This window comes from Strix uralensis, chromosome 5 (genome assembly GCF_047716275.1).
Source record: "Strix uralensis isolate ZFMK-TIS-50842 chromosome 5, bStrUra1, whole genome shotgun sequence".
Classification (NCBI taxonomy): Eukaryota; Metazoa; Chordata; class Aves; order Strigiformes; family Strigidae; genus Strix; species Strix uralensis.
Window position 1 is genome coordinate 6501458 of NC_133976.1, and position 27843 is coordinate 6529300.

The following is a 27843-nucleotide window of genomic DNA, read 5'->3' on the forward strand; positions in this document are numbered from 1 at the left end:
GCTGTAAAGTGTTGTTGCTCCACTAAAATAGATAGTTTAGGTGATTTCCGTGTGCCAGTAAATTGATGTAAATACTAGAAATAATTTTTTTAATAGTTTGATTTTCAGACTAACTGAAGGTTTTTCTGACGTATTGATCACTGCCATATTTCAGTGCCAGATGTGGTGTGAAACTGCTCTGAATTTTTCTTGCAACACAGACTTTGAAAATTTAAATTTTTCTTTTTGGTACTATTTGTAATTATCTTTTACATTTCTGGCCTGTGTTTTAATGTGTTGTTTAGACAAGTTTCTGGGGGCTTGATCATTTTACTAAGTAAGGTTGAAAAAAACCAAGCAAAACCAAACTTCAAAACTTTTAAAGCTGTTTTTACAGGAATTCATGGGATTAGAAGACTAAGGAGAGACAGCAAAATAAAAATATAGCCAAAGATTCATGGGCTGAACCAGCTCTCTGCAACTCTTAAGATGAGCTTAATTCTGTTCCCATTGAAGTAGATAGGAAATCTTAACATTCTGTTTAGTAGAAGCCAACACTGACTTCTCTGAAGACCCTATCTTTGATGGCTACCTTCTCATCATTGCTGTCATGTTGAAATTCCTTCTCCTATGCTGCAACAGTCAGCAATGCAAATGCAGACAGCAAAAACTCCAGCAGTCAAGATATTCTGCAAAATTTCAGGCAACAGAGAACAGGATAACATGATAGCTCAACCATATACCATTGGAATAAAAATCTAAGACATAGTTCTTTGATTTCTATAAGGATTGTCTTCCAGTCATTGCAGTGTGACAGAATTCATTACTTACCATAGTAGATTTATATATTTTCTTTAAAAAAATAAAATTAAAAACATCAGTGTAGCCCAGTAGCATTGCAAAAGATGTTGGAACCAGATCCTCTGGTTTGTACTCCCAACACCTTGCACATTCCAATCTTGTATCTTTTCTATTCTTTCTGCCTGTCTATTAAGTAGAAATAAAATTCAAAGGGTGCCTGGTGTCTTCTGTACTTTTTTTTCTTTTTTAATTTGAATGTTGGTTTAAGGCCATGTTTCAGTAAAGCGTGTCAGCATTTGTTTAAGTCTCACTGACTAGAGATGAGCACAGTGTTTTGAGAAACCGAGGCCTCTGAAGTTATGCAAAAGCAGTACATCCTCAGTATAAATAATATCTCTCGTTTTATCTGATTAGTGATGGGCTATGCTTTTTTTTTTCTTTTAAAGCAAGTGCCTTCATTTATCATCATCCAGGGACCTATTTGGATAGTCAGTGGACAGAAAACAAGGCATGAATATGTTGGAAAAATCATTTGGCTCGTGTAGTCCTTTCTAAATATAACTCCCTGATCAAAGTGCAGAGTGTCTTTTGTAAGTCCTATCCAAAACAGACATTAGATGAAGAATATACTGAAGCCTTCAGATTTTTGACAGTGCCTTTTCAAAGGCATGCCATCCTGAATGTAGCACCATGTGATGCTGTTTGAACTGAGCAAACATTTTGCCTTCAACTTCTTTCTCTCGCATTCATGCCACTCTACAGAGATAATTGTATATACAGCTTGGGAAAAAAAAAAAAAAAAAAAAAAAAACACAAAAAAACCAAAAAACAAACAAACAAAAAAAACAAACAACAAACAAGCAAAAGAAAAATGGAAACAAAAAAAATCATCAATTAAAATGCTGGGGATTTTTGAAGGCTGCTGAAGAAAAGCAGTAGCAGTGTTATGTCTTAGAAGTAATTTTTTTTATTTATAGCAACTTCTGGACATAAATAAACATAAATTGTTTCAGGGTTTTGTAGTACATTCATAAACATAAGGGTCCTTGCAGCTGAAATGGTATCCTTCTGAAATGACAGTTAATAAAAGCTATTTTTGATTTAGCTACTAACTAGTTTATTTTGTAACAGTGTCTTTCAGGTGACTCTTACTGTCTTGGGGAGAGATGTAGGCGTAGGCATAAGAAGAATATGACTAAACCCTGGTGAATATTTGCCAATTATTAATTGAGCATTGAAATTTCATTACATTGCTTTTCCAATGATGTGGTTTTCTAAAACAAAGTTGTTAGCTGTTCTGGGGGTGCAGCCACAGGAGAGAGGGATGTGCAGAAGCATGAGTCTTTCCTACTAGTGCACGTTGTAAGAGAGGGGGCCAGGGAGAGAAAGTTGTTCCTGTAAAACTGACACAAACAGCGCTAATTAATACACTGATTTTACAAGTGATGTAGGGGACTTATATAGACAGAATTAATTATTAAAATCTCTTTCTTCAAAACGCTGTTTCTAAGGTGTTTTGCATGATTATAATATGAACCTGCCCTACAAAGAAGTTGCAGATCTAAGATTGAATTCAGACAAGAGTCATGTACTTTATCAACAGTTTGAAGATGAATGTGTGCACACATCTGGTAAAATTAGGGAGCCTGGTTCTGAGAGATGCTGTCAGGATCAAAGCCTGGGGAGTGTAACATGGTGAGTGAAGTCAACACGCATCAAGGAAAAGTAAGACTTTACTAAGTAAGGACTGCTCCCTCACTTTCTAGTTTAAGTATTAAGTTTTCTGATAGTTTTACAAACTTTATTGTGTCATTTTCATCAGAATGCAGAGAGGAACATAGTAAACAAAGCCAGCCGTTATCATGCTGGAATTGCACTCTCTTGGTGCTGGATTTACTCCTAAACTACCTGCAATAATCTACAGTAGCTATTCTGTAGTGAGCTGGGGGTTTTTTTGCAGCTAATTGGGGTTCAGACTTCAGGGACCTATTTTTAGAGTTATAGCGAAAATCAGACCTTGCAGTAGAGAAGGGTTTGTAACAGACCAAAGGCTAAACTGTTATTTCCAATGCTGGTTTTATTCTTAGACCTGCATAGTGATGCTCCTCATGTCTGGAGCACAGATAAAAATGAGATATTGATGACTTTCAGACTCCCAAAACCCTTTTGCTTGTCTAGAATGCAATTATATAAGTGGCAGTAAGTGATGCCTGAATGAGATTAATATAGGCTGCCTTGCTCCTCATTGCTACAGGTAGGAATGAGAAGATCTAGGGAATGACTATTGAAAGTATTAAGTAATTAAGGTGGGTAGTAAAAAGGGGAGACTGACTGGATTTTTTTTTTCTTTAACTTCATGAAAATCTGAAGCAATGAGTAGTTGCATTATATAAACGACCAGGTGTGATGATGCATTACATATATTATTCTTTCATTTAAGAATAGCTTCAGAAAATCTAATGCATCTTCTCAATCTGATTTTAAGCAATCAGAGAATATTTAATGATACAAATCTCTCTTTACAGCCTAAATGTTTCTATCTATCTAAATAAGTAAAATTAAAAACAGAGTTTTTGCAATTGGAAAGCAATTTAGTCTAGCAAATAAAAATAGTGTACAGAAAGAGGCTCAGCCTCCACTGATAGAGTCATGTCTTCATACCGGTTAAGTTTTGGGGGAGAATCTCTTCTCAGTTTTACACCTTTATAAACTGACAGTGATTTCATTAGTGCCATTATACTTAATCTGTGTAATTCAAGTAAGAATTGAGACCCTGGAGATTGAAAAGCACAATGTCAAATTGCAGTAACTATGATGTCGATCTCTGTATTATTTCCCTTAGGTTTCATGGATAGTGAAGTCTCTGGATAGCTGGATAAACTTTGGATAACCGGGGGAACATAAATTTAGGAGGTTGTGTTGAAGAACTGAGCTTTCAGGGAGGGAGATGTTTGGTTGGGTTTTTTTTTTTTCCAGAGAAGGTGAAAAGATTGCATTGATTACATTGCTGTAATTGATGTGTGGCAGCCCATTTACTACAAAATAAAACACATCAGAAGAAAAAGACTTGCTCCTTTCTGGAAAGTATAATATTATAATCTATTGAATTTAAATAAAACCATTGAATTCCATTGCAAAAGAATCACTTGCTTGAAAAGTTACCTAAACTGACACTAACTGTGTGCTGGGAATTGAAGCAACAGAACCAAACTCTGATCTCGTTTATACTGATATAATTAAGGAAGATTGTAGGCCCTTTGGTCTTTGAGGTGATCCTTGCACATGCATAGGGCTAATGGGGGCTACAGTAATATAACTAATATATCCAAGAAAATCACTGACACTGGTGTAAAGCTGCTTTGTGGTAAGAGTAAAGTTGATCAACACATAAAGCATCCACAGCCCATTTTTTTCAGGAGGTTGTTCACATAATGCACACACGAGTGTGGGAATGAGAGGGGTGATTATCTTTTACATTACAGTCTTTCCATGTCCCTCTGGAATATAAAGCAGCTGTAGGAGAGCTATGTTCTATTCCCTGCATACAATGTCTGCAACATAGAGGGGATATGTGTGTGTGAGTGGAAGCAAGGCCCATATATAATGTATCTTAGTGCTGAAAAGGGTTTTCTGCTTTGCAATGCTCATAGGAAAGCTTGAGCATGGGACTTTGCCCATGGGGCCTCCAAATTGTGCCGGTGCCCTTCCTAGGAGTGAGTTTATTCAAGGCAATGTGAAATAAAATCCAGTAACCTTGTCCCTACTGCAGATGGAGGAAGGAAGGTGGCCTCCCTTTCTTCTTGTGAGCTATTCAGCTCTGCAAAGAGAAATCTGGGGTGTTGAGCTACCAGCTGCTCCTGCCGCAGGTGCATCTGAGGATGCTGTGGGGGAAGGATTCCGATTGAGGCCAGGCAACGTGGATCAGGCAAAATATCTGCTGTGAACACTTGTGTGCGCGGTGTAGGGCAGCTGGTGTCACTGGTCCCTTTTTGCTTTTGTGCCTGTTGGGGCTCTATGGAAAATCCCATCTATTATGTTACAAAAAATGGATCAGTATATGCCTGCAGCTCTTATATCCAGAGCAGCATTCTGATAGCCATTTCATCCCTAACTTCCCTAGTGTGGATAAAGCTGTTGCTTCTCCTGTACTAAAAAATAAAAAGTAAAAAACCATATTTATTTAAGTGTGGCAACTGTGCAGCACATGCTTCCTGTGAAACTTTTTTGAAACGCCCAATATTTCAGAAGTATCCACTAATTAGGGCTGCCCAATTGGGCCTGATTGTTCAGATCTTCTGAGCGATTGTTGCTTTCATTGATCTTTAACAGGAGTGGATGGTCAGAGCATCTGAAAATCTGTGAGGCAGCCGGATGAATGTTGATGAACCAGAGGGAGAGTGTGGAAAGAAAATGCTTTGTTTGATATTGCTAATTGTTTTGTTTTGGCAATTAAGTATATTTTGAAGCAAGTGATTGATTTGGTGAGAGATGAAAAGGGATTAAGTGTGACCCACTGAAACTCATTTCTAGCCCTAGCTGCTTATTACGAAATTAGTTTTTGTTTCAGAATAAAACACACAGACAGACTTGGTGGTATGGAAACTATCAATTAGCTGAATATACAGAGAAGTCCCTTTCTGCAAGATGTCATATTCTTATGTGATGGTCTTATAAATATATCCTTTTGAGAGTTTTAATTATTTGGTGATGTTTTTAAAAACAGCAGTGATAAGGAAAATGATTGTGATGGAAAAAAACTGAAAATATTTGTTTACTCTTTTATTTCCCCAAAACACATCCAGGACAAGTTATTTTGGCAATTTTAAAATAATGCTGCTGGTTTGGTCAAGGGGAGTATAACCCTCTTTCAAGAGCTGTTTGATACCATTATCATGAAATATTGATTTTAGTGCCTTTGAGTTAAAATAATAATAATACCATCTTGTTTGCCTCATTTTTTTCCTCAGCTGAGGAGCAATTACTATGAAGTTAGGTAGTAGGCACAGACTTAGGCAAGAAAGTGTTTGTGGTACTGTGATTATCAGACACATAGACGTTATATAAAATTATCTTAAGAAGAGTCTGTAGTATTTTGGACATCTTCTATCCAGACCTTTTTTGCAATAAATGTCTGGTTGAAATGCAATCTGACGTACCTCTAAAGATTTGGGACATGATTTTCCACACAAAACAATATTCAATGAAAAAAATCAGATCTTACAAAGAATTTACTTTAAAGGAATGATGAAGCTTCCCAAATACTTAAATCACCTTATAAAACATATAAGCAGGGGAAAAAAAAAAAAAAAAAAAAGACCTAACATCCCAACAATTCTAGATCTGTTTTTAGGAAAATGAATGGATTTCACAGAGGGTTCAGCATGGCTGGTATAGCCCCTTCCACAAGGATGATCCTTGGTCATCCTTGGGTCCCCAGGTAGCCAGCCACCAACTCCATCTGTGTGGCTTTATAGATGATCTTTCTTTGTAGCTGCAGGTCTCAATGCAGAGAGGAGCAGCGGAAGAGCACATACAGAAGGAAGCAAAGAAGAAAGAATAGAGAGGAAGAGAACAGGGCTCTTAACAGTACAGCTTGATTTGATGTTTTGCCTGAATCTTCACAAGTGTAAATATTTGACTGCAGTTTTGGTGGTTTTTTTATTCCCCTTCAGGTAGAGTATTTGTTTACATAGCATAAAATTTCCTCCTTCCTCTCTTCTGTTCTTTCACTCCACGAGTGAAAATCTGCAGCTTTTTTGGCAAGATCTTAAAGGTAATAACGCTATTGAGTGGGAACACTGCTTTCTTGAGGTTGTATAAATCACTTTCCTTTTACTACAGGTTGCCATGGGAAGGGGCATTTGAGTTTTGATCCATTTTTTTGCAGCCTTACCCCAGTGAGAGTCCAAATGGACCTGGAAAGCTTGGTTAACAAAACCATCAGATTTTTAACACGAACATCCAAGTTTCAAATTCTTGCTCAGGTGAGACCTTCCTTACAAAGCGAAGGGCAATTTGTGAGCTAATGCTGGAAGTCTTGTGCTTGACTACTCTCTACTCCATTCATCTGAATGAATACTGGGAGTTACTGTACTGCAAAGATTGTCTTCTTTTACATGCGAAGAATAGTCAGCACAGGAGTCCTACTCCCAAGAAAAAAAAAAAAGCATGGATATATCCCTACTTCTAGGAATCACGTTCATTACTTACTGTTTCATATAGGCACTGTTGCCTCCAGCATGTGCCATTATACGTGCATGTGGTAGGATTGTTCAAGTTCAGGAGAGTTTACCTTCTTTTTGGAAGTTTTTGGAAAAAGTAGGAGAGGAACTCTACCATAGATCTCTATTCATTTTGTTTGTTTAGAGGGTAGCAACAAACAACTAAACATATATTCTTTCAGATGTGTAGATGTAGAGACATTTGGTTATAAAGTTTATCTGATGCTATATGAAGGTTGCTTTTAAATGCCATAAAAGCAAAAAAAAAAAAAAAATTAGCCTTAAAAATCCATAAACAAGAACACGTGTTGACATTTGGCAGGTTTGTACCCCATTTCTGGGATCTTGCACAAAAAAATAGTCACAAAGGAGATTTAACACTGCAGCATCTCTGGCATTAAAAATCTCCCTCTTTCGAGTGACTTTGCTGAAGTATATAGTTATAAGATTTAGGAGTAGCTTAATTTAAGCATATTGAAACCTGATGATTGAGTGAAATAGTTTCTCCTAACGAGTACCTCGCTCCCTAGGCAGGAAAGATGACTTGCAATTTTTTTTCTTAATGAAATCAGAATAGGAAGAAATTAGGTTTCATAGATCTGTTTCAGAAGTGCTAATGCAAGAAGGAAATCAGCAATGAAAGTACAGATTTTTTTTTTTTTTTTGTGGTGTAAAGGAAAGTTACTCAACCTGTAATGACTGACAAGGTCCGATTTTCACACTACTAACAATTTTCTCTGTGCATTTTATTATTAAATTATTTGACACCTAAATACCTTAATGAAATTATCAGGTTTAAAAGACCAGCATGGGAGAGTGTGGAAGCTGTCATGCTGTCATCTCTGCTGTTTCCCATAAAAGATTCAATCTTATTTATTTTGATTTATGAGTTAGGAAAGAAGGTCTTTTCTACAATAACCTACAAACACCTCACAATTACTTGTTCACACTCATGGCATCTCCAGGACAGAAGGTACCCAGCTAGGTTAATGATTTTTCTGTCTTAAATTGGTCATATGGCTTGACTTACAGACCAACACATGATTCAAGACTATAATATTCTTCCAAATCACACAAGACTTGCAAAATCCACTCATTTGGATGGAAAGGGAGCAGATATGTGTTGAAGAGTGTAGCAGAGCAATTGAAGTAAATGGAAATTATTTGGGGATGGAATTTCTGGCACCCAAAAATATTTTCTTGTGCTTAACTGTAGATATTTTGAATGGCTGTTGGTAATTTTTAAGCTATATTTGGCTTTGCGTCCATTGCTGTTCTCCATCTGTGGAGAAGGGAATCTTTGAAAGGTTTAATGTCTCTTTGGGTTGTCATACTTAATTAATCCTTTGGGAATGTCATTATCCCATCACTTCAGCCATCTCTGTCTTTGGGAATTATTTCATACCATTTGAAGAACTGAATCCAACTTCTCTAACACTGACATACTCTACACTGCGTGATCTTATGTTAAGTGCTGCCTGGAAAATAGTATGTAGCTAGACTGAAATATGGACAGTGTGGGTTCCCATTAGCTGAAATACCTAAAGAATTTGTTATATTTAGGATTTTATTCACTTATGCTTAATAGAGCTCCACTTTAAGTTAGGGAAAATTGGTTTCATTTTATCTTCCTACCATTAATAGCTATTAGAGTTGAAAATAAGGCTTTAAACATATCATTAAAGTACACTTAAGTAACTTGCAATTGACAATTAACTCAGCATGGTAATACATTATCATAACATTTTCCTTTGATAGGTTTGTCTCTTAAAAGATACAAGGAAAGACAAAGGATGCCTTTGTAAGACTCATGTTGAAGTTATTTCTGTTTTAATCATTCACGTTTTGTGTATTTTATCAGTGAAATGTGTTCCGTCATATATGTTCAAAAAATATTTTTGGGATGTTTGATGCAGTTGTAACTGTGTTGAGGGGGTGTCTGGGTTTTGTTGATTTCTTTCTGCGGGTACAGTGGTCAGGTGGGATGGATACAGAAGAAAATTTGCTGCACACGTCATGGATCTCAAAGTTTGGGTGATTACTTCAGTAACCGAAGGAAGGTACAGGCAGAATTGAGGTCCACATTCAAGTATGTTTGGCTTTCAGGTTTTATTAAAATCTTCTTCAGCAGAAAGCGTGGTAAGTTCTAGGCAAAAAAATTCTGATTACCAACATCTCATGTGTTTTCCCTTTCAAGACAATAGTAAAAATTATTACTGCACTTAAAGTGAAAGGACTGTTCGTCCTGTCTTTTAAGACACAGAGTTAATGGTGAGCCTGTGAGCATGTGGCTCCTCAGCATGGTGACCAAGGACTGCCACCTCCCAAAGCTGAGTTGGAACGTTACTATGACAATAGCAACACTGATGACATTCTCTGTTCCTCACACAGCCAATGGGCATTGACCTTATCATGTCGAAGCACGTAAAAAGCAATGTGGGCAACACTGGCTTTGTGAAAATTAGACACATTTATCTAGGATGTTTCACCACATCCTAGATAAATTGAGTTGTAGAAATGTAGCTAAAACAGCTGCTGTGTTGTAAGTTTTTTGCAGTGAAGCTAGAAATGCAACAAAGGCAACTGTAGTCTGAGTGAGTGTTTTTTCTAATGTTTTAAAAGCAAAACCCACCAGTGCCAGGCATGCAAAATCCCATCAGTTCTGTGCCCCAGATCTCCTCTCCTGTTTACTTGTAAATCCACTCTCGAACATATTGGTTTGAAAATTGTACATCTTGGGGCTCTGTAGCCTGGAAGTCTAAGCAGTTTGTTTTCTTTTGAACACTTTTGCCATGCTTAAGTCTGCAGAACTTAAAGAAATCAAACTGTTTGCATACATTCTGCTGGAGTCGATAGTAGCACAGCATTCAAGCGTAGTGTTTTCATGCTCACTCTCCTCCCTTTCCTTCTCAATCATTTCTTGAAAATTCCTTCATAATAACCTTATCCAAACCATAAATATGAAAGTCAAATAAGCCCAAAGGAGATTTATCATCCTCTGACTCGGCACTCCTTTTATGATTAATAATGACATTGATTCTTTTAGAAATGAAACAAAAATTAATTTAAGGGTTCTGATTGGTTTTACTATTAGGTAAACTTAACATATTGAATGAGCATAAAACAATTATCAGTCTTATTAACAAAATTAGCTACAGCAAATTTACCAGAAGGAAACTGTTGCTATTTAGCTCCCTAATTATGTCACTACTCTTTGTGACCAAATGATATAAGGAAAATAATTTGATCTAGTGGTGCCGCATAGAGAATTTCCTAGGAGCAGCTGAATATCATAATCTGTTTTGAACGTATGTTTTCCTACTCTTCTTCTGTTTCAGAAAGTAGAGGTCAAGGGCTTCAAAGAACTTTGCAGTGAAGTGAAGTTGAACTGTGCTGGGCAGAATATGGAATAGATTCTTTACCATTATAAAATGTTAGATAACCCTTTCCTTGAGGCCAGAACCCTTTGACTTCTTCAACTGATTCATGGTGTATGAATTTCAGACTCTGGAAAAGCATAGGATGTCTTTTTTTCTGCCTGGCACTAAGGCCAAGGACTGGATTTTCCATGCTGTGCTGTTGTCTACGTATTTCCATGCACTGTGCTTCCATCCAGGCACTTAAACTTCGCAAGTTTTTCTTTCGAGCCCTGAGAGTTGATAAAGTAGAGAGCAGTTGCATGCCCTTTAGCCATAGGCATTTCAGCCCAGAGGGACAGTCACCAGGCCAAGCATTGGCGATACACAGAACTTGATTTTTGGGTGACAGCTTTCATCTATTCTGTGTGAGTGTCCTATGCTTGCGGGTTAGTGGTGCAGTGGGGTAGAAGCAATGAGAGCTGACGAAGCTAATGAGAGAAATCATATATGGTCTTGGAAAACTTCTTGCAAAATGTCTCTCCTGGCATTACTGTACTTCTACCCCAGCAAGCATTTAAATGGTGGGGTCTCAGAGTGTTTATTTCCTACCAGATCTTTCTGCTCTCCCTGGCTGCATCCTGACTTTGTCAGGATATGACCCTTGCAGTATGTGTTCTCATTTCTTTCTTGCATTTGCCATTTGTCTTCCCTGGATTGCCATCAGTGGGCAACTTGGGTTTAGGCACATTTTCTAGTGCCATACCTATAACAGCTGCTCTGGGGAAATGGTACCATTTGTAAGCAGGATCTTTCCCTCTCTCCCTCCCAGCGTAGCTTTATGAACTGGAAATAAGGAGATGAAGACACTTTGGTACAGTAAGAAATCTGTAGCACATGAGTGATCTGCATATTTTAACACTGCCTTAGATTGTAACAATGAACTTCAACATGATCAACTCCAATATTAAGCTACACAGAAGAAATGAATGGGAAAGGCTCCTGTGGAATAGAAACCCCTTGAGTACATCCCCTGGCTGCTTGCTTGACGCTTATGAAGATGCTCTGAACTACACAACTTGTTTTCTTGCCCACACTACAACTTTACATCTTTACAGTTTGTGCCCTTTGGGAAACATTTTTATTTTTGTTTCATTATTTAAAGCAAACCTAATATTAATGATGGGACTGTTGTGCATTAAAGCACTGTGCTACCAATCCACATCAACGCAGAACTTTTGGTGAGGCTTTCTGCAAAATTTATGTCCAAAGGAGAGTATGCTGACACAAAATTGAGGATTTAACCATGTTTACTGCTGCTTGCAAAAATTATGATTTCATACTGGAACTACTAAGCAAGGGCAGCAAGGTGGACCTCTGAGTAAATGTTAAATTTACAGTCTTCTCTTAACTGGTCAAAAATTAAGAACTTGAAATGTGTTTTGTAGCCTGTTCTTTATATAGCATCATCAGAAAAACAGATGCTTTAAATAAGATACTTGGGTGCCATCAGATGGACCACTGCAAGAACTGGCAAGCAAAAATCATGTCCAAATCACAGGGTTTGCCCAATCATCCACAAATTGCTTGGGTTTATAAAACATCCTATGGTATTTCTTGAAGGAGTTGTGTAAGAGCTGCATGAGGCCACAGAAGAAGTTCCAAATACCCCAATTTGTTGACAGTTTCAATACTTCTAAACATGACTGGAACAGAAGGGGCTTTAAATGAGAAATCAAATCCACATGTGTGCTTCTGTTAACCTCTGGTTTGGCACATTTTAAATCACTGCACACATTTCCATATGCTGTCCCTTCAGCCATGTTCTGACATCTGGATAAAAGTGTGTACCAAGTCATAGGGCTCAACTGTCTAAGAAATAAATATATGCAGTGTTTTGTGCCCGTGTGAGGAAGATCTAGAAGACTGAATAAGCACATAGTTCAAATGCAGTATAGAAAGATGATTTGAGGGGGGAAAAAACCCACGTTTCATAAAATCTATTATTTTAGGTGAAAAACATTTTTTCCTTACTGATGGATCATAGCAGAATTATAAGAAACATAAATTCAGACTCATGCAGCCATCCAAAGAGAGTTTACTTCCAGCAGCACTAAAATGTTCACCTTCTTGCACAAGTAAACTGTAGAAACACTTAGACCTTTGCTTTTGTCATGGTTTAAACCCATCCAGCAGCCAAACACCACACAGCTGCTCGCTCACCATCCCCTGCCCCGGGGGATGGGGGAGAGAATTGGAGAGGTAAGGGTAAGGAGATTTGTAGTTTGAGATAAAAACACTTTAATAATTGAAATAAAATAAAATTTAAATTATAGTAATAGTAGTAATAATAGAATATATAAATGAGTGATTAAAAATGCAATTGCTCACCACCTGCTGTCTGATGCCCAACCTGTTACTGGCTAGTGATTCCAGAGGAGGGAAGATCCCAAAACCACAATCCCGGAAGAGAGAGAGAAGCCAGCTTCCTGGCCAGCCCTCACCTATATACTGAGCATGATGTTATATGATATGGAATATTCCATTGGCCAATTTGGGTCCATGGCTCTGGCTGTGCTCCCCCCAGCTTCTTGTGCACCTGCACACTAGCAGGACATGGGAAGTTGAAAAGTTTTTGATTTCTTAGCAACAACTAAAAACATCAGTGTATTATCAACATTCTTCTCATACCTAATCCCCTACTGAATCCAAACCACAACACTATTCTAGCTACTAAGAAGGAAAATTAGCTCTATCCCAGCCAAAACCAGGACAACGTTGAAAGACATTTTCCATAAGTCACTCGCTCTTGTGGGTCCTTCTCACCTTCCTGTTCTGCTGTCTGTTTGACATCTCAGCTGAAGGGGAAGACTCTTGAATTCAGAGTGGTTCCATCCATCTTTTGACAGCACTGAAGGATTTAGGTAGCAGAATGTGGCCCTCCATTTAGTTTATATTTTCTTTTCTGTCTAATTGACTTCTGTAGCTGGAGGTGTGGACACTGACAGTCAAGCAAAGTAAAAACCTGTCTTCATAGGTTGGGAAGAGTTGGGCTGGATCAAACTGCTACATGTAATTGACTCAGGGTGTTTTGAGAGGAGAGGTGGTTGCTAACCTCTGCCTCACAGATAAGACTTTAAATTATTAGACCCTATAGATCAGAGGGGAGAAAGATGTTCCCATACAATGGAAGCTTTAAGTCTGGGAGCTCCTTGTGACATTTCAGAGAGCTCTTTTGACTTCCTGGTGGTGACTTGTTTCTCTCCTGAATTGGACAATACCTATTCTTATTTTTGCAGCTTTTCTAGAAGCTCACCTTGTTTCCCTTTAGATATCCTGAAGTGACATGTGAGGGTAGTGGACTTCTGCTAGGGTGCCCTGTTACATGGGAATGTGTGTTGGGTTGTCCCTGAGATGACAAGGGGTGTAACCTTCTCCTAGACGTCATCCTGCTTGGTTTTGGATGCCTTTTCTGAAAGACAGTTGTTCACTGGTATACACCACAGATTTCAGAAAAAGCATCCAAAATCAATCTGTAGTGTATGCTAGTGAACATCCATCTCTCACTCATATCAGAGCATGGAGACCGCAAGAGAAGCTCCTCCATTGCATTGTTTGCAAGGAAAACAGAAACTGCTCTTCCCCAAACCCAGATTCAGTTGGGCTACATAATTTTTCAGTGGATCAGAGCCTACTGTGCTTCAATCTTAACACAGAAATTCCTGTTTACAAATCCAGTTTTCCAGTCCCTGATGCAAAGTGATTAAGAAAAACAGTCTCTGCATATGTTACTCCTGCACTTCATTTCCTCAGTCATATGTACAAGTGAAATACATTCAAATGCCAAAAATACATAACATTTCTGAAGCTGATTGTTATTAATATTGTTCTGTTTGGGGTTTTTTAGCTGTAAACCTTTTTGAAGTGACTAGTGAACAGCGAGAGGAGCAGCTTTGGAGGGGGGAGACAACTTTGAAATCCACAGAGCAGAAGCTTTAATCTCCAGTTGTGACTGACATCAAACAAAAGTGCAAAAACTCCCTTTGTTCTTGAGCACAAAGGGTGTGTTTGTTGTTTGTTCAGGGTAAGTGAAAGGCCCCCATGAAGTCCCACTGAAGATGTTTAATGAATCTGGCAGCCTCCAAGCTGTCTCTTCTACAGAGTAATCCTAACGACAGACCCATCACACATAATTTAACAGAGTGTGACATGACAATCTCTGCTCAGGAGAGACTTTGGAGGGGGAATAATTTTATTACTCAACAGCACAGACCCCTTAGGTTCGGTGCTGTGGAGCAGAGCTCTTGGTGGTTGTGGTCACACTTTTGTGTCTGAATTGTGGAGATTTAAGTGCTCAGGTATTGCTTATTAATCTTCCTAAATACTGACTTTGAACTCATGTTTAAAACCAAATGAATTGTACAGAGTAGTGAATAGTGAATAGTGCAGAGGGGCTGGGATTTTGGCAGCCTCAGTTTGTAGTAGAAGTCAAAATCAAGAATATGTAAAAAAGGAGGTCTGCTACCAAAATCAGACCAAACAGGTACATGGGTATTAGGGAAGGAAAGGAGAAATAGCATCAAAAGTGAAACAATAATGGAAGAGGCTATAAAAAAACCAAACAACTGAACATTTCTTAGGCATTGGGTCAGTTAACCGTATATGTATGTCATCTTTTTATCAGTTCATCCCACTTGATCAGTCTTCGGATGACTAGAATAGGAATGTCCATGGCATGTGCCTTCAACTTCCCTTGTCCTTTCTATGGTCTAATGTTTATAGCCTTTGGTATTGTGGAAGTTGGGCTGTTTGCTGCCAGGTCTCATGATTTGTGTCAGGGTGAGGGTGTTTTGTGTGGCTGGGAGCATGTGGAGTAGCTAGTGTGTGCCTTTATGGTCTGGGCAGCTATTGTCCCTGAATGGGGCGGAAATTACCTAAATCCTCTCTAGACTTGAGTGCTCAGGTGGGAGTAATATCCGAGTGCATTGCTCTTCTCTCAGTAAAATCTGTTTTCAGCTCTGCTTCATGCTGCATGTGTAGATTTGGGCAATTCACTTAACTTTTCTGTGTCGCCACTTCTATAAAATGGGCATAATCTTGTTCATCTACTTTGTGATGAACGATGGAGTGAAGTGTGACTACTCACTGCAGCAGAAGCTGTGAAGAAGAAACCACTGTTCTCTTGGAGAGTGCCATGTTTGGGGTTCTTTTTTCCCTAACTTCCTTACGACATAAATCAAATTTTATCCGCACTGCTGGATATATATATGCAAAATGCATTTGTACTCTAAATGTCAGCCACTCCAGGGACTGCTGAAGAGCTAAGCACTACCTGCTGTTACATTTGATCCCCATGCCAATTGCCAACTGGAACCCCAGCAAACCATCATGTTTCAGGTGTGATGACTGGGATTCAGACTCAGTGTCAAAACAACCCTGATATCTGGGAACACAATACACAACCCCTTTCTAAGAGCTTTTCTGCCCAATATCACCATCTGAAATAATTCCTTGTTCTTTCTTGAATTGCAGGAATATTGTAGGATCTATCTAAAATAACACTCCCTGTTTCCCCCCCTTCTTCCCCCACCCCTTATCAAATCAGACGTCCAAAATCAAGTGCCTGTGTACTCTGCTGACAAGCACAAGGGGATTAGGGAGTGACGGGTTTAACAAAACTGGCTCAAGGTTTTGTAAAATGCATCTTGGAGCTTGAGCTCTGAACGAGCCATAAAATTCCTCCCAAGAGGTAGAAGTGAGGTTTCTGCAAGACTGGATCAGAACTTAATAATGCTTTTTTAGGTTATTTTTCTTGGTTTCTAAAAGGTGCTACAAAAACATCTGACTTCTGAAGATGCTGCAAGACTAAAAATGACTTAATGTAACCATTGTGTAAAAAATCACAAATGTGTTTTACCACCAGCAAAAAGAACTGATTTCTGGACTGCATGCAAACCATTTGGGGCAATTAGCATGTAATTTAATTTGCATTAATCAGCACAAGGTCAGCAAGAAATTAGCTTTGGGTGTAGATTTTACATATAACAGCGTATGAGAAGAAGGGAGGAACTGTTTTTACAGGGTGTTAATTTGGAGTTAAGTGCATTCAGCAAGTTTTGCAGGGTTTGGCCTTGCAGAAGAAAGATGAATGACGTGGATTTGGGAACACTGAAAGCACAAAATGGTGTGGCAATTTACCAGGCATTTAATGTTGCAATATGTAAATGCCTTAACAGACTTCTTGGCACTTGTAAAGATCAGAGCGCAGGTTTTGCTGCAGCATTGAACACACTGCTAGCACCAAAGGGCTATGTCTGGTTGAACATGGATGGGGGTCCCACAAGGCTGTGTGTGCTGACCACGCATTGCGCCTAATGATTCAAGAACACAGACAGATATCCGAAAAGCACAGATCTCTGTGTAGCTTCACAGTATTACTTTACTGAGCTCTGAAGTGGGAGGAATTTAGGCAAATGACTCATTTCCTTATGTACCCCTTCAGCCCTCCAGCCTTTCCCTCCACTGCAATTTCATTTTACAAAGTCTCCTGGTGCTCCATGAGCCTTCAGTGTTAACAACATGGTAAGTGTTGCAAGAAATCCACTACTGGAGACAAAGAAATTGTTTTTGACAAGTGGTATCTGAGCATCTGGTTATGGGAAATCATATGCTGAGGAGTCTGGTGGTGTTTGGCTCTGGTAAGGGGGTAGACAAAATGTATATGGCTGTTCTTAATCCTTTTTCTTTGAATGAAAAGCATTTATCAGTTGTGTGGCATGGAAGGCGTCTGAAAGTGAGTATATTTTGTTACCTCTTTTTTTTCAGAGGATGATCTCAAGGCACTTTGGAGCTGCCATGTGTGCATCTGTAGTCCACATAACATCTTTGTTATGCCGGGGTTAGAAAGAACTGTGGGCAGCATTGCACAGCCCATTTCAAGAGAGGATTCCATTGCCAGGTCTGCACCCATTGCTTAAATATTCTTCTGGAAACAGGATTTGTGAATAAAGTAGACATGGAGACCTCTCATCCAGTTATCTATGCTTAACCAAGATGCTGAGGTTGACCCTAGTTCACTTATGCTTCTTGCCTAGTCAAAGGGAGATTCATGGTGGGCTGAATTGGAACTGATTTGAAAGCCAAAAGTGATTATGCTTCTTGGGCTTCTCTGTTAAGTGCCCAAATTTAAGTGGCGTTAATCAGGCCAAAGCATGTCTGAAGGAACTGGCTATACAAAGAGTTTGATCACGCTAAGTGCAATCACTTTGGGACTCAGGATCCAGGTTGTTCACAAACCGGGATCATATCTTTATCAGATAGCTTAGTTTTGCTTGAGCTTTCTTCCCTCTGTAGCTTAGGATATGTTTACACCATCCACTAAAACATTCAAGCTAGTGGGAACAGTCTGTCATGGCAAAAAGCTATTTTCAAGGGGACTTACCCTACTTCTTATGCTGTTTCTATTGCTTCAGTAAGGTTTTGGTGTCTTGACACTCTGCTTTGTCAAGATATCTTTAAGAAATATTTTTCCTAGTTAGCTTACTACTAAAATATGTAAGTTTAATTTTTAAGTTACATGACAAACTAATAAAAGCAAATTTGCACTTAGAATCATAGAATCATTTAGGTTGAAAAGACCTTTAAGATCATCCAGTCCAACCATTAACCTAACACTGCCAAGTCCACCACTAAACCATGTCTTTAAGTACCATATTGACATGTCTTTTAGATACCTCCAGGGGTGGTGACTCAACCACTTCCCTGGGCAGCATGTTCCAATGCTTGACAACCCTTTCAGTGAGGACATTTTTCCTAATATCCAGTCTAAACCTCCCCTGGTGCAACTTGAAGCCATTTCCTCTCGCTTGTTACTTGGGAGATGAGACCAACACCCATCTCACTACAACCTCCTTTCAGGTAGTTGTAGAGAGCAATAAGGTTTCCCTTGAGCCTCCTTTTCTCCAGGTTAAAGAACCCCAGTTCCCTCAGCCACTCCTCATAACACTTGTGCTCTAGACCCTTCACCAGCTTTGTTGTCCTTCTCTGGACACATTCCAGCACCTCAATGTCTTTCTTGTAGTGAGGGACCCAAAACTGAACCCAGTATTGGAGGTGTGGCCTCACCAGTGGCTGTCAACCAACACCCCCAGGTCCCTCTCTGACTGACAGCTTTCCAATCACTCTTTCCCAAGTCTGTAGCATTGCACAGGGTTGTTGTGACCCAAATGCAGGATCCGTCACTGAGTCTTGTTGTATCTCATACAAATGGCCTTGGCCCATTGATCCAGCCTGTCCAGATCCCTCTGTAGATTCTTTCTACCCTCAAGCAGATCAACACTCCCACCCAACTTTGTGTCGTCTGCAAACTTACTGAGGGCGCACTTGATCCTCTCGTCCAGATCATTGATAAAAATACCTTTCTCTTAAAATCTTGCACTCTGACATTTTAAGGAATCCCTTAGCCTAGAACCTCAGTTTGGCCAGGTTTTTCATTAAAAGTTTTCAAATGCATCCATCTTCTGGGTGTTTTCACAGCATCTGATTTATTTCTTCCTCTCCACAAATCAACATCTGAACTCTGAACTACAGGCCCTACAAAACTCTGTGTATTTGAGCACTAGAATCACCAAAAATCACTAATCATTTTTAAACATCTTACACTTGTCAAGTGTCAGATGACATGAGAAAGGTCAAAGAAAAATGTATTGTGTAGTAAATCTAACTGAAGATTTATATCCCAGCTCTTACTTTTTAATCAATGCTAATAGATTTTTAAAGACAAAAAAAGGAAGAGAGAAAGGAAGAGTATCCTTTGGATAAAAAATGTTAGGTAGAGAGTTTAAAGTATTAAAAAAAGTGATGTGATTTTTATTTTTCTATCATGCAATAAAATTAAATAGGGAGGGTAAGAGCTGCTGAAACAAGTGTTTGTGCTAATTCATTTATAAAATAATAAAAATTATTTTGTAGTTATTAGTTTTATTTTTATGGAACTGTATAGAAATTGATCCATTTCCTTCTGTTCAGAGCATATATAAAAGGAAATATATATTCTTTCTTCAAAGCCTGACTATTATCAGATAATGAATGAAGAGTTCTCAACGAGTATTTGTATCAAAGATCACTTCATCTGATTTGAATTATACAACTTCAAGTTTTTTTCCCTTCCTTATATGACAATGTCATATTATCTATCTTTTCAGGCAACTGATGATGGATGATGAGTTGTTCCAATAAACCTATATTTCATGTCACATAGTGTAGGAGTAACGTCCGCTTACCACGTCACATTCATTGCTAAAGGTTCTCTTGGTAGATGCATCCACTCATCTAGATCCCAGATCAGAGAAATTAAACTCCTTCCTCGTTTTCACTTGTATGTGAGTTTCCATTGAACGTCACTCTCTCTGATGATATATTGTTTTTAAATATCCACATTCATCCCTAGAGTTGGATACACTGCATGGATGTGTGAAATGAACCTTCTGCGTAGAGCGCCATAAGATCATTTTAAAATAGGCTCAATAGAACTGTTAAATGTGGTTCTATTTCTAATTTTAACTTCAGAGGATGAGTAGCCATTAAATTCTCATCTGTAATTATTAACATTTTTCACGTTCATTCATGTGTTAATATACACAGTTTATACATTTGTATATATTGTGCAAGATCACTTTCTTTAGATTGTGCTCCCAAGAACTCAAAGACTTTGATATTCCACATGGCACATCTAAAAGTGATGATCCTGGCATTACTACAAGTGTAAAATAAAGATATTCCTGTTTAGACAGAGCAGGTTCTACTTATACCTTAAATAGACTTTAAATTAAAGCAGAAAATAAATGATTCTATAACCAGCTGTGTTTGTTCTCTCTCTCCCTTCTTTTCTCTTTCTCAGATCTGGTGCTCTGTTGCCTCCTCTGTTTCTCTTTGCTCTTTTGATCAGCTTTCTCCTCATTCCCTTTAGTTGCAGGCCAGATGTTCTTATGACATGCAGATCTTTCCAAATAAGTATTTGCTTTGTAGAGTAGCCATGTCTGCAATCACAACCTGGCCAGTTGTAAGTTGTTTTAAGTGATGTATTGTCTTTAAAAACACACTGATCTGTGTTTATGTGTTAGAATTTGTGATTTGCACAAGCTGCAATTTTTGTCCCTTCCCTGTCGAGGGTGGGGGAAGCACTGGAGCAGATCTTTTAAGTAAATAGAAGGGGGATTTTCCTTCTGGTGCCACTGTCTTCCAGATGCTGAGATGCAGAGTCAGCGCTGCTGAATGCTAGAGGGAGGTAGCGCACACCTTTTCTAATGGAGAGAAGCAGCAGATACCAGCCGTGCTGTGTGCTTTAAATACAAAACTTTTTACTCCCCTGCTGTCCAAATATTAATCTTCAGCATTTACGCAATAATTTGTACTTCTGTGTTTTCTGTCTGCGCTATTTAATTTTCATGATGTTCCTTGGATGCTTCCAGGTGGAAAAATAAGTCTAGAAAAGACCTTTTGCATCATCCAGACTGACCTGTAGGTCTGTAAGTAATTGCTACCCCTATGATTCAGGTAGGAAATGTAGGCGTATAATCTAAAAGATCTACCAAAACAGACAAAAGGAGATGTGGGCAAGTGTTAGACTGTTTTTGTTGCCTGCTTAAACCAAAAAACCATGACTTGCCGCATCTTTACTGCAGGAGCTCAAAAATAATTTCCCTATTCCTGAGCACAAAGATGACACCCGCAGATATGGTGGGTAAGATTAACGCACACAACACATAGAGTTACTATCTGTCATGAAGACAGCATGGGCTGCACATGTGCAACTGCCTCTAAAACCAATCAGTAAGGTTTTACCATGAAATTGTACTAAGATACTTACTGGGGAGGAACTGTGTCTCTGTCTTGTGTTTTCATAGCCTGTAATGGTAAAGAAACTTCTCCACCTGTATGTACATACATAATACAAATAGCAAATGCAGGACAGTCTCATACCACATGGTTACTGCTCTCCTGATAAAAGTAGTATCTTAGATGTCAGGTTGCTGGAGTTTGGGACCAAAATTGATCTCCCATATACAGCTATCTTAAAGACTGTATAAACAAAAAATAAATCAATGAAGGAAACACGGACAAATATACAATAATTTGTTCTAAATAAAAATTAACAAAACCCTCAATAAGAGCAGAGGTAAAGCCTAATGAGATACAGTCTTCTGAGTTATAGCCCATTTCTTGCTATTCACATTCACCAGTGAAGTGGTCCAGAGTACTCCGGTTCTAGCAATACCTGGTCTCCTGTTCCATGATTTCTAATAACATAAGAGCTGCCGGTGATGAGTTGCTCATTTTTCTTGGAGATTTCAGGAGGAGATACCTAAACAAACTGTCTGTTTCTCAAAACACACTGGAAAGGCTTTGCATGCTTCACTTCTGAAGCTGAGGACCATTTCCTTTCTACTTCAAACTTTGCATCAGCATAACATATAGAGCTGCTTCAGACCTGGAAGTCTCGCCTAGCTACAGCTTGATTGCTGTAGACATCCTGCAGGCAGGTTACAGCTGCATCTGGAAGTGCCAGACGTGCTCAAGGTACCTGAGCTGCACTTGCACAGTGGTCACAGTGAGCCCGGCGTGCTGGCAGTTCTGTGGAGCACAGGGACACACGCTGGCAATGCTGAAATGGAAACATGGGGTTTCCCACCTTTGCTTTAGACACGTAGGTGGGATTCATCTCGCCTAATATATGTATCTAAAAGTTAGGAATCTAATCCCTTTGTAGTCAATGAAGAGAGATGGTAATGCTCTTTAGTATAACTAATCTCTCCTCACTGACAGTAGAGAAACCCTAGATGACTAGCTTAGACTAATTGCTCAACTTCAAAGGTGGGATTTAGCCATCTAAAACAGTAAAATGTTATCAGATTAAACAATAGCTTTTCACACATGTACAAAACAAATGTGATTTGAGCCTAAATAACTGGACAGAACAGCAGATAACTGAGACTTAGACTGCAAGTCCCTCTTGTGAGGAGAAAACCTATTTTAAATGTTTATGCGACTCAATAATACACTGTTTTATACAGCTTTTAGTGCTCTGTATTATTGTCACACTGCTTTGAAGTTTATTGGGTTTTTCCATTTTAAAGACGGAGATGTGAGCAAGAGGTTAATTGACTTGCATAAGATCTGACACAGGGATGTGTGGTGCAATGAGAAAATGAATCAAGGCTTTCTATTCTTCTCATGATTGCACTCATGATTTTTGAGCTATTGTCCTGGACACTTGTCCACCATTCCTCTGTCATGAAATATAGTTCATTGCTTGGCTGGTAGTATTGCTTGTTTAGTGCAACAAGCTGCCATTGCATTTTGACTTCTGAATAGTTTTAAAATACTGTATGCAATTGGAATGGTCAAAGAATAATCTGAAGTAGAAGTAGAGAGCAGAAGGCATATTTTTAATTGGTATAAATTACTCATTGTTGCTGATTGGCCACAGAAGTTTTGATCATTTTGCCTCTGTAAATGATTGGCATTCCTGTGGCCTTTCAAGGATTTGCAACAACACATAATTAGTTTAACAAACTCATAGGCCATATGTAGAAGTCTTGGGTTTACATTAAATAAAGGGCAATGAAAGTATTAAATTTCTACTGTATGTAATTTGTGCAGAACATTCTGCAATATAGACATATCAGTTATGAATCTACAATCAATTTTCATGTTGAACTTAAATTCCACAGCTGGACTTTCATCTTGAAGGAAGCCAGATAGCCCTGTGCATCTGGCTTAATCTTCCCTTTAGCCATGTTATTTTAAAGGCACTCCTACTTAGTACATCTTACAATTGAAAAAGAATACTCATATTCCCTCTCATCCTCAGCAGCTGTGATCCCTCTGCAGATGCTGTTCTGTCAGACGTTTCATTATGTGTGATAGAAAGCGTAGGTTCTTTTTGTCTGTCTGTGTTACCGCTTTGTGGATTATATTTTCTTTTTCTTTATTTATTCCTTTGGCCGTAGATGAGTCCTTCCATAATACTTCACTTTATTTCCTATTGCTGCTGCTTCGTCTTCTTTCTAAGTACAGAAACGATCAAGAACTTGCAACTGGGTGGAGCCACCCAACAGAAGCCCATTGATTCCCCACCAAAGGGCTCTGTGTGAGCCATTCTACTCCAGTCTGAAAAGAAAGCTTTGTTCCCTCAGCTGGTAGTGTCTTAAGATGCTGATCCTTGCCATATTTTTGGAAAACTGTAGCAGTTTATCAGACTGTTTGACACTTCCCGTTCAGCTGTATATTCTGTAGCATACTCTGGTATTTGCTTCTTCTCATACATCAGTCTCATGAGCGCGAGACTGGTCTGGAGCAGCCCAGGCGTCACGGTGAGTTATGCTGGGCACAAGTCATTTGGAGGTGAACAGTGAAGGAGGAGGAATCTGGAGTGCTGGTGGCCATGCCTGAAATGGTAGTAATGGATTTAGTATTTGGGGCAGGAGGTATGGGATTTGTCATGTTGGTTGAGTATTTTCCTGGCCGCCTTCCATGACTGTTCAGATATTTTTAGCATGAAGTACAAGCTATGTTGTCTCAGTTGACCTTGGAGCATGACATTTTAACACAGAATTGGTTTGAATTGCTAATCATTAAAATGATTTATTATTTTTATTACAAGAGCAACTAGAATCCCAGTCATGTTTTGCAGATGAAAAGGGAAGCAAATTGAAACCTGTCTTCTCTTGACTTTCAGTCCTTCATGATATCCATGTTTCCTAAACTACCATCTTCAGCTCTTTCTCTCTACATTTATTTAAAGTAGATTATGCCTAGGTTTGTTTTTTAACTTGTCATTTGGTCATTTGACAAGTATTATGTCAGAATGTCTGAAACCAATCCCAAGGTCTCACACGAGAAGTGTAGAACAAAAGGATCGTTTCTGTTGCAAACAATTTATGACCTTAATAGAAGTTCACAGCTGCTATCAGAAAGGCAAGATCTTGCTATCAGTATATTTATACTGGTGATTGCTCCCTCTTTGCCTTCATTCCCAGACTCAAGTTTACCAAAAAGATCAAGGCCCTAAATGCCAACTTCTGCTAAGGAATTAGAAGCAGTAGCACTGCATCAGGATACTGTGGCAGTATATTTTAAGACAGTAATATATAATGTACGAAAAGAGGTTCAGACCAACCACAGACATAGCCAGAAGTCTATGAAAGTTTGAATTCAAGTTTTGAAGTCCAGGTTTGTTTCAAACTCCATGTATTTGACTCTTACTGGGCTTTTCAACTAGTTGTCTATTTTGGACAACTCCTGTTTATTGAGTTTTGCATGTTCTTATGTTAACAGGACCTCAGAGGAAATTACAATAATTTTTGAGATGCATTTTACTGCCACAGTGGTGCAGAGAAGCCTTTGACTGAAAAAAAAGCATCAAGGCCTTGTTGACTTTTCAGTCTACTAAATAAGCACCTACTCCAGTGTCTGATGTAGATTTAAAAAAAAAAAAAAAAAAAAAAAGCCCAGCCATCCTTCTGCCTGAAAAGTAGCTCCATGGTTTAAAGATTTACACTGCAGAAGTTGAAACCAAGATGTGAAAATAAACTTCTCTTTGACTACATTGGAAGACTACAACCTGTTTCTACAAATTACATGGTGGATCTCCCAAGCAGGGCCAAAGAGGCTGTTTCCCTGAAATCAGTGTCACACTATAGTTCCTTTCATACATAGGAAGGGAGTAAATCATTAAATAACGCAACAACACCCTTTCCTGTCTGTGAGAACTGTGCCAAAGCCAAGTGTAAGGGTCTGGGTTAAAGCACACTCAGTTACTGAGTTGTGTTTTGGAGAGGTTAAAATTCGAGGGATTTTGGACTCGTGTTTTGGAGGGGTTAAAATTGCCAAGACAAACTGAAAACTTGAAGAAGATCCCCAGGTGCCTGCATTAATGCTCCCCAGACTCTCTGATGTGAGCTGCCAGGTCCCATAAAGCCACTCAGCCTTGAACTGGGAAGGGAAGGAGGGAGAGAACAAGAGCTCCAGCTGTGACTCCAGAGCCCCAGAAAGAGCCTCTAACCCAATTCCCTTAAAGTGCACAAACCTCATGAGCCACAGCATCTGTTTGCCACTGTATTCACCGAGTTCACAGGGCAAACAAAAGATCCGTATCAAGCATGCATCCCTCCAGAGGGGGAAAGACTTCCCTCATTTACCCATAGATTTTTCTTCCCCTTTTCTTTCAGTGATATGTTTTTTTCGGGGGGGGGGGGGGGGGGGGAGGTGTTGCTAATTTTTTTTGGATGGTAATTAAGAGAGCTAACACCAGCTAGGCTAGAGTGAACGCAAACAAGACCCCTATAGGCAGCACAGTGCATTAATGTAAAATATGCCCAGACAACATAACTTGTCAGAGAGGATTATTTCTGCTTAGTGAATCTGCAGGGGCCCCTTTGCTCCACCACTCAGCGTCTGACTAGAGAGAGAAAGAGAGAAAGAGTAGCCATTAGTGAGTAGCTACTGTGGCATTGATGTTTGAGCGCACTTCTGAACTGGCTTTTGTTGAGAATATCGGTGCAGAAAGCATGCGCTGTCCCAAATCCGCTGTTACTATGAGAAATGAGGAGCTGCTTTTAAGGTATGTTGTCTCCTTTGTTTTAACGCGTGCTTTCGAGTTGCCTGGGCCCGCTGCAACTATAACCGTGCTGTGTATTAAGTAGTTTCCTTATTTAAAGGAAAAGACAGGCATTGCTGTGTGCAAGTAGCATTTTCCACTAGTTAGAATCGCACATTTCATGTATGACGACAAATGTATGGAGAGGGCAGGGAGGAAAAAAAAAAAAATTTTTTTTTCCTAAACGAGAGCTGGTATTTCTTTTATCACCTCGTTTGCAATATTTCTGCCTGCTTCATTATTATGCACTGGGCATGGAATAAGCATGGAAAAAGCTCAGGGAGACTCCATATTAGAGCTAGTGCCCTAAATACCACTTTAATTTTCACTTAGCCTGTGTAAATAGTTACTAATGCTCTACCTAGTCTTTGCCACTTGAAGATGTTTTAAAAATATCTAAATATTCCCATATGTAGGATTACACATATATTCTCTAATGTTCCAAGGTTTAGCGGGGTGCCAGCATCGACTACTCTTTTCAGAGACACACACACGCAGACACACGCACACACACACATACACACAGAATTATGCTAGAATTGGCACCCCGCTTTGAAAAATGTAGTCTTTTGTTTATTTGCTAGCAGACATTGTAGCATTGAATACATCTTTTGGTCTGACAATGGGACAGCTGAACAATGGTGCTGTCAAAGTAGCTTAATGTATGTCTGGCAATGGGGTGGTTTGGGGTTTTTTTTTCTTTTCTTTTCTCAGCCCCTTTTAAATTTCCCTTAATCTTTTTGTATATGCGATAGAATATGAAGTGTATTGCCTATTTTGTGAAGCTTGTTTCATTTGATATCTGCTGTTAATAGTGCAGGGAGGGGGAGGTTTGCATTTTACAATCATGCTTATTGCATTAAGTTGGAGATTTATTACTAACCTCTCCTTTAACTGTGGCGAGAAAACTTACTGATTCTGAAAGCTTACAATACTGCTGTCAATCTGGCAAATACACAGTTGCCAAATGTGCCCTTGCCTGATTTTATGCCTGATCATATCAACTTTAACTGCTGTTTTGAAGATACTGTTTCTAATTTTGTTTAGGTAATGAAAATGCAATAAAAATGATAAATCACATCTCAAAGTGGGAGCCCATGCTACTTTCCATTTTTATAATCCAGCTATTAGCATACGTTAGAATTTTTAAGGTCAGGCAGAATAATTTACCTGGATGATTCCTATCCTAAAATCTAACAAATTATTCATATGACATTTCATGAATTATCTTTCTGTTTAGACAGCCATAGTTTAGCATTAGAACAGTTAACAGTTTTGGGTTTGCATTTGGCAAAATGCTCATGCACCTTACGCATTATGAAAAGAAATTGTTATAAAGCTTTTGAAAAATCTTGAGTTACTACTTGAACAGCCACTTGTGTCTTAAATAAAATCAATTGTCATCAGTCTGTGGAGTTTCCGAAACTGTTTAAAGTCTTTAAATACTTTATATGTTAAGTAAATACATTACTTTTAGTAATAATTGTAATCGTTTTCTGAGAAAAAAGATATTGGTGCTTTCCATTTTTTGCTTAGATCCATTAAGTGTAGGGGTTTCATGCTTTTTTTTTCAAATTGGATTCTAGTGCATGATTTATATGGGTTTATAAGGGTCTCTTGGACCTCTTAATTAAAAAAGAAAAAATTAAAGATATATTGGTAGTGGTCAGAGCTCTTTTAGAGCATGTATTTTAAACAAAAAAATGTTTTATGGGGAGACTCTGAGTACTTGCTATGATGTTTTGCATTTTTTGGTTGTTGTTGCATCTCCTTCCCTTGTGTGTTGAGATGGTATAAATCAATAGGAAAGTGTTTATGTGAACAAAAA

The 27843-nt window shown here is 38.7% G+C and overlaps 1 protein-coding gene across 5 annotated transcripts in view; it reads left to right on the forward strand.

The window, feature by feature from the left end:
* The window catches only part of CELF2 (CUGBP Elav-like family member 2), a 385790-nt gene that overhangs the window by 93284 nt on the left and 264663 nt on the right, over window positions 1-27843 (forward strand). For 4 of the 5 annotated variants that reach the window (XM_074869737.1, XM_074869735.1, XM_074869736.1 and 1 more), the window contains exon 1: window positions 25799-25979. The exons of the other annotated variant lie outside the window; for it this stretch is intronic. In XM_074869737.1, the coding sequence (XP_074725838.1) occupies window positions 25873-25979 (107 nt within the window). In that variant the 5' untranslated portion in view covers window positions 25799-25872. Of the gene's footprint in view, window positions 1-25798; window positions 25980-27843 lie in introns of those variants that run through there. 5 annotated transcript variants of the gene reach the window in all.